Below are 7793 nucleotides of genomic sequence, written 5' to 3'. Positions count from 1 at the left end.
AACATAAACAAAAAATATGCGATAAAGCACATAGAGAAAATATAATCCTTCAAAATTAAAATGTAAATACACATTTATATCTAAATAATTGATGTAATTGATTTAATGGCACAATAATTTATTTGTCAAACTTCTTTTTGACCCTATAATTTATTTTAATACGCCAGTTATATATTTATACATTTATTTCCAATAATGATAGGTTTGGTCCTCCATAGTAACAGAAGGCTTGTTAACAGTGGCACCTAGTTGTAGCAAGAAGCTAAGATTAGCAAAAGACCAAGTAAAGGCTAACAGTAGCTAAATGCTACCTTAAAGCTCAAAATAGTAAAGCTCAATCAATGTAAAAGGTAAAGGAGGAAAATGGTAGATTAAAACATGCTAGCGAGCTGAAAAAGCAAAATGGTAGATTAAAGTTGCTAATGGCTAAAAGGTAAAATAAAGCAGCTTAAGGCTAATAGGTAAAGTATCAAAATGATAGATCAGAAATGTGCTAACAAAATACATTTACTTCATTACAGTACTAAACAATTTATTTTGAGGGTTTGGAATTTTACCAAGTATTATTTTAATTGTAACTTTTACATTTATCTCATTACAAAAATATAAAAATGGTACTTTCACTTTTGTACTTTCAAATTTAAATTTGACTGGAACTCATCATGATGGCTGTTTATGCACTCTAAAAAACGAAATGTTGAATTTACTTTACCAGGGTTTGCCCACTGGTTTCACTAAACTACGCTGAACAAAACAACTTTCACATTTTCGTTATATATTGCTCAATAGAAGCTAGTGTGGTCAAGTAAATTAAACACTTCATTTCCTAGAGTGTGTGTAAAAGGACTTTTATTTTCTCAGTTATTGTGAGCAGTTAAATATTTTTTAGTGAAATTAATTTTTTAACCAAAGTAAGTTTTTGTTAAGGTGTTTTTACTTTACCTTATTTTTTCTTTTACATACTTTATATTCCTCTGTGATAGATTAAAGAAAAGACCAGCCAGGTAAGGTAGATTACAGTAAATAAGCAAAAATCTTGTTAATAGTAGCAGAATAATAAGAGGACAAAAACAGAGCCAGGAGCTAAAGCAGATTTAAGGGAGAGCAATGTTTTTGAAGAATTCTCAATATATATTTGTAAACAAAGTAAAACAGTTTAAAATGTACAAAAGTCACAAAAAACACAAGTTATAGCACCCATTTTTTGAATGACTTGAATGTTTTGCGATATGAATAACTAAAATAGCACAAAGTATGCAGTAGTAGTGCAAAAAAGTAAGGAAAATAAACACAAAATACAGAAAAATAATTGTGCAAATGCTTTTTTGCCATTTTTGCTCAAGAAAAGCACAAGCAGATATTAAATTTAAAGATTATTCCTGTCCAGCTTCTCAAAAACACCATCCAGCAGCAACTTAGGTTGAATTTGAACTCGGTTCTACAACTTGTGGCTCTAGACTGAACAGCAGTAACCAAAATATCCTGACTGTATCAGAAAAAAAAAAAACCCTGCAAATCCCATTGAGATCACAGATCTCTATATCATGGGAGGCCTGGGCCTAAGGACAACCTATAGGCATATTTTTGGTCTGTGGGGGAAACCGGAGTACCCAAAGAAAAACCCATGCAAGCATGAGGAGAACATGCAAACTGAACGGAAAGATCCCAGGTCTGAACCCAGTATTGAACCCATGACCTCCTTGCTGTGAGACACCAGTGTTAACCACTGATCCATCATGACATACCGTCTCCACTCTTTGGAAAAATTTGCCCTTAATCCAGCTTTCAAGATGGTGGCCATGTTCTGTATGTTCTGAACAACTCAGGCCCCCTCACCTTGCTGGGGTATTCAAATATTTAATTTCCCCTTTTTGTTTCAAAATAAAATCATATCCTGTGCATACATGTCAAGTTGTACGGATTGTCCGTAATTTACTACACCAATTTTCTCTCATTTTGAAGGTATATGGACGTATAGAGCAATCTCACAGATTATTTCAAGTTTTACGGATTTTTTCAAAAACTCAGTTTCAAATTTATCTAACAGAGCCTATAGGACGTAAAAAACAAAACAAAACAAACAAAAAACAAACAAAAAAATAAACAACAACAAATAGCATCAAATAACCATCTTCCAACCCGCTCTGCCTCTAGAAATAAGTTCTCCTGTCCCCATTTCCTCCTGCTTCTGCTGCAGGTCCTGTAATCCCCGCACGTGTAATTAATATTTTGCAAAAAATATGAATTTTTGAGGCTTATCATACAGGTGAATGTCCGAAGGGGATGACATGTATGCCTGAGCCTTTTGACTCACCCTGTAGTTTGTTAAATGGTCAGTAAAAATGGAGTTTGAATGAAACATCAAAAAGAAAGACTGCAGGCATGGTCAAGAGGTTTGAACATGTTAGCATTTTACCAGGAATACATACACAATGTACTCTATATTGCCAAAAGTATTGGCTCACCTGCCTTGACTCGCACATGAGTTTAAGTGACATCTCATTCCTAATCCAGGGTTCAATATGACGTTGGTCCACCCTCTGCAGCTAGAACAGCTTCAACTCTTCTGAAGGCTGTCCACAAGGTTTAGGAATGTGTTTATGAGGATTTTTGACCATTCTTCCAGAAGCACATTTGTGAGGCCTTTCACAGAAATATATTCACAAGGTGCTGTACAATCATTAACAGTATAAAATGGTGGAAAGAATAAAATGAAACAGAAAAACATAATTAAACATAAACAACGAAAATTGAAACATCAAATCTAGAATTAATTTCTAAAATTGTAACTCAGACACATGGTCAGTGCAGTTCAAAATATACAGTAATGCACAAAAACATGATGAATGCGGGAGAGAAAATATGGTGTAAGTTCAATAATAAAAACAAACACAGATTGGCGAGCATTTACAATGGAGGTAGGCTGGCATTAATGGTGAAATGGTTAGCTAAATGTTTGAGTGAAAAAGTGAGTTTTTAAGAGTTTCTTGAAAGAGACAATATTGTTATCAAGGGAGCGCAGATTAAAAGGGAGTTCATTCCAGAGCCTGGGGGCCACAGAGGAGAAGGACTGGTCGCCAAGGGGTCTTAAAGCGAGTGAGGGGAACCATAAGGTTGGTTGGTATGCTTGTTTGTCTTTGTGTCTATGGTGTATAATGATGTGATTGTGATGCTGTAATTCTGAGTGTTTTATGTGCTGCAGAACAGGAACCTGTTGTAAAACAGCAATTATGCTGAGTCAGGCTTGATTTTTAATAATCTTTTCCTGTTAAATAAATAAATCAAATCAAATCAAATCAAGGAGATGTTGATCTTGTGAGCGGAGGTCTCGTCTGGGGTTGTGAGGGGAAATGAGACATTTAATGTATTCTGGGGCTTGGCCATGAAGAGCTCTGAAGGTGAGGACCAGGATTTTGAACCGGATTCTGAATTGAACTGGAAGCCAGTGAAGTTCTGCTAGGATCGGGGAGATGTGGGTGAATTTGGAGGTTCGAGTTAGGGGTCTTGCTGCTGAGTTTTGGACAAGCTGAAGGCGAGTTAACTGTTTCTGGTTAAAACAGGTCAACAAGCTATTACAATAGTCTAAGCAGGTAGAAATGAAAGCATGAATTACCATTTCCAAGTCTGAAGTGGACAGCAGGGGCCAGAGTTTAGAGGTATTCAGAAGTTGAAAGTAGCATGTAGATACCAGATTTTTTATGTGTTTATCTAGAGACAGATCTGAGTCAAGATTTACTCCCAGGTTGTGCACATTCTGCTGAATGGCTGAATCAAAGAGCCGAGATGTTCTTTAATCTTTGAGATTTTATTTTCAGGAGCCAGGATCAATGTCTCTGTCTCACTGAGGTTTAAAAGCAGCAAGTTGTCAGACAGCCACTGGTTAACTTTAGTGAGAGGTGAGCTTGTGGGTGGTGGAGTCATTAAAGGAGCAGTATAACTGCAGGTCATCTGCATAGAAATGGTAGGAGATGTCTGGGAAATTTTTGATGACCTTAGTCAGGGGGTGGATGTAGAGCAGGAATAGAATCGGGCCCAGGATGGAACCCTGTGGAACCCCACAGGAGAGTTTGGCTGAGTCTGAGAGAGACTGGCCTAATAAGATTGAGAAAGAGCGGCCTGAGAGGTATGATTTGAACAAGTCTAGCACCACCCTGGATATCCCTATTTCTTTCAGATTACGAAGGAGAATAGAGTGATCGACAGTGTCAAAGGCTGAGGAAAGGTCCAGTAAGAGGAGGACAGAGTACACGCCTCCATCAGCAGACATTAGCAGATCATTTGAGACATGTAGGAGGGCAGTCTTTGTAGAGTGAGATCTGCGGAAGCCAGACTGAAAGTCGTCAAAAAGATTATTTACAGGATGTTAATTGTACCGAAACAATTTTCTCCAAGACCTTAGACAAAAATGGTATCTTTGAAATGGGCCAGTAGTTATTCAGATCGGATGGGTTTAAGATTGCTTTTTTAGTATGGGTTCCACAACTGCCTTTTTAAAGGATTCTGGGACACATCCTGATGAAAGAGAGAGGTTTAGCAAGTCTGCAAGTGTGGGTCCTATTACGTAAAAAACAGCTTTTAACGCTTTTTAGCAGCTTTTTAGGCAGCCAGGAGTCTATTTCTATTAAACCTCCCAATGTTCTAACTTTGAATTGACTCAGTGATTATTTTGTTAACCACATTTATTTATTTATTTATTTATTTTAAGAATTACATTTTTCTTTCAGCTTTAAAATATAAAAGAAAGAAGAAAGACAATGGCTGCAACTCTAATTAACAGACTGAACAAATTTGTCTACATTTGTGTTTTATGCAGACTTCTGCACAGAAAATGGACAAGTCTACCCCAACAAGGAGATGTGGAACCCTGAGCCGTGTCGGATCTGCATGTGCGATAACGGTGTCACCATTTGTGAAGACGTGGTGTGTGAGGATCTCAGTGCTTGTCAGAACGCTGTGATCCCAGAGGGCGAATGTTGTCCCGTGTGCCTAGCTGCTGCTTCAACACTTATTCCGAGCACAGACACGGTGACAGGTAGTTTACCTTACACTCTAACACACAGAGCCGGCCCTAGCCAATTTGGCGCCCTAGGGAAGATTTCAGGTGGCGCTCCTGTGCAATTTTCTAAATCTCTCTGCCAATTAACATCCATTCACATACCAAATTAAATAGTTTTGTCAGAATACCAGAAGTCTGCCTCATACCTGCCAACATTTGCTGACAGCAATGAGGAACACCTTTTCATGCCAATGAGTAGCTGTGGACTGAAGCAGTTCTAGGGGGGTCCAGTGGTATACTACCCTAGGATTTTTTTTTCAGCCATTTGAGTAGCATTTTACTAAAATCTTGGGATTAATACATCAACATAAAATCATTATTTTGTGACGGTAGAACACTTAAAGCCAGACTTTAACCTGAACTTTATCTGAGATTGTAACCGAAACCTTCATTATCTTTATTTTGTTTTCTATTTACACACTGAGCTCTAGTAGTTAGTCGTGACTGAATCATTTGATACTTTTATCAAGTAATACAGTAGTTGCTGCACTATAAAGCTCATGTATTAACAAAGCAGGCAGAGAAACCCACAAACTTGAGTAACTAGAAATTATTCTACAGAATAATCAACCATTCTCTGAGAAAAATTATATAACGTTTTGTTTTGGTTTTTTTAATTCCCCATTTGTGGCGCCCCTTAGATGAATGGCACTCTTAGCATTTGCCTGGACTGCCAATGCCATGGGTCGGCCCTGTCAAATGAAACTGAAATGTTAAAGTGAAATTAAATATTTCTTAAAGGAATGCATATTTCTGACCTTAGGATTAGCCTTTGGAGATGACTGGAATCAAGATGGCTACAACTCAGTCAATTTTACACATACTGAACTCAGATTTAGTGTGTTTGTAGCTGGGAGTCATTCACAACACATACTTTAGCAATTATAGATCCTATACAATCTTTGTCGTGTACAATATGGTGCATGATCTTTCAAGCAAACCAGCAGCAAAAGAAAAAAAGATAGAGAAAAACATGATTCTTTCAAGGGATGTGTTGTCACAGTAAAAACAAACTCTTGTTGGTTTTTTAGTAATGTGTTATTGAAATTTTCTGGTAGCTAAGTGCAGTTTTAGTTGTGACAGCAATCAACAATAGTGGCTCCACTGAGAAAGTGAGCTTGCAGTCTGACCCTGTTCATACCCAGCATCCATACTGGGGTTGATTTAAGTGCAAGTGGTCAGACATCTCACATCATAACTACCTTATTATTACTATTATTATTATTATTATTATTATTATTATTATTATTATTGAGAGATTGTTTAAAAGTCTTGCCCTGAAAGGCGACAGGTAATATGCATTCAAACCAGAATTGTTAGAGGGTTAATTCACCAGCTGTATAACGATTTTTATTTAATTATGGGTAAAGCTGATCAAAGCACAACTAATTGTTTTTTCTTATGTTCTGCCTAAACATATACTTGAACAGCAGCACATGAGAAAATAAATTTTCTTTAAAATTAAACTGACACTTCAGGTTTTTGAAAACCTAAAGATGATTATATTGAACACTGTGTAGTTTTACTGTGCTAAAATAAAGAAAACAGTCTTACTTTGTTAAATTGTCTGTAGCTGCAGATGATAAAGGTGAGAGCTGCAAGGCCGACGGGGAGGTCCACCAACACAACGACATCTGGAAACCCACGCCTTGTCGCGTGTGTGTTTGCGACAATGGCGTCTCAATCTGCGACGAGGTTCAGTGTGAAACGTTGGCGAACTGCGAGAAGGTCGTCACGCCTGAGGGAGAGTGCTGCCCAGTGTGTAACAGCTTCTCCAGTGCCAGCTCAAGGATCGGTGAGACACATGAAGAGTTTGGTTGTTTTATGTTTGCTTTTATTATCTATGTTTAGGTTTAACTCTCCAGCTTCATGGGGTCAGTATGGTCCATAAGGCTTTAGGCCTTGTGCCATTTTGACCCAATAGGATGGTTAACATACTTACACTATATTATTAAGCAGTGGCGGCTGGTGGATTTTCTCCAGGTGGGGCTACAACTCCAAAATAGACGTATCTCAAAAAGCAATCAAACATGTACTAAGTTGTATCACGCCAGTGTATTTATTAAACAAATGACAATAATCAAACAGCATTACAATGTCATGTTATGTATTATTTTTAATACATAAAATTTGCTCATCTGTTACTGAGAAGCAAATTTCTTCATGACTCTGGTTAAATTCAGGGATGTTTTAACCAGATTCTCATAGAGCATGGTCAATGTGAGATGTGATGTTGTACCTGAGGAAAGTCTGGATTGTCTTCAGCTCCTCTCAGATTCAGCTGTGGTCAGAGGAGATGTGATGAGAGTCTTCAGCAGAGTCACAGTCTCTGAAGATGCAGATTGTTCTCCATGAAGAGCTCCACAGCACCACTGCAGCTCCTGATCTCATAAAAACCTATTCAATGTTTAGCCTGGTCCTGTTCAGCATGGCAGCCTCCATGGTGGTGAACTGGAGACCTGCAGGAACCTGTCTGCCTGCAGCTCTGATCAGATGCTTGTGAATGGCTCAAGATGATGTCACAAACCTAAAAAAAATAAATGCACAAATTTAATTCAGTATGGAGATGGCTACAAGTGAACTTTATTATATCAATATACAGTATAGAAAACAACTGAAGTTATGTTAATGTTAATTTATTAACAACAAATTGTTGCACCTCTAAGGTGTTATATTATATTATATTGTATTGTATTATATTAATTTAAAGCTGTGTTAACAATTATAAAACAATATA

At 37.4% G+C, this 7793-nt stretch overlaps 1 protein-coding gene across 2 annotated transcripts in view; it reads left to right on the top strand.

The window, feature by feature from the left end:
• LOC106520079 (collagen alpha-2(V) chain) overlaps positions 1–7793 on the top strand; it is a 52373-nt gene that overhangs the window by 9032 nt on the left and 35548 nt on the right. The window contains exons 2-3 of one of the 2 annotated variants that reach the window (XM_014012007.1): positions 4814–5032; positions 6636–6851. In XM_014012007.1, coding sequence (XP_013867461.1) covers positions 4814–5032; positions 6636–6851 — 435 coding nt within the window. Of the gene's footprint in view, positions 1–4813; positions 5033–6629; positions 6852–7793 lie in introns of both variants that reach the window. The other variant, XM_014012006.1, reaches the window with a different exon arrangement.

Source organism: Austrofundulus limnaeus, unplaced genomic scaffold (assembly GCF_001266775.1).
Source record: "Austrofundulus limnaeus strain Quisiro unplaced genomic scaffold, Austrofundulus_limnaeus-1.0 Scaffold87, whole genome shotgun sequence".
NCBI lineage: Eukaryota > Metazoa > Chordata > Actinopteri > Cyprinodontiformes > Rivulidae > Austrofundulus > Austrofundulus limnaeus.
The sequence above is the reverse complement of the archived record's forward strand: the minus strand, read 5'-3'. Positions and strand labels throughout refer to the sequence as shown.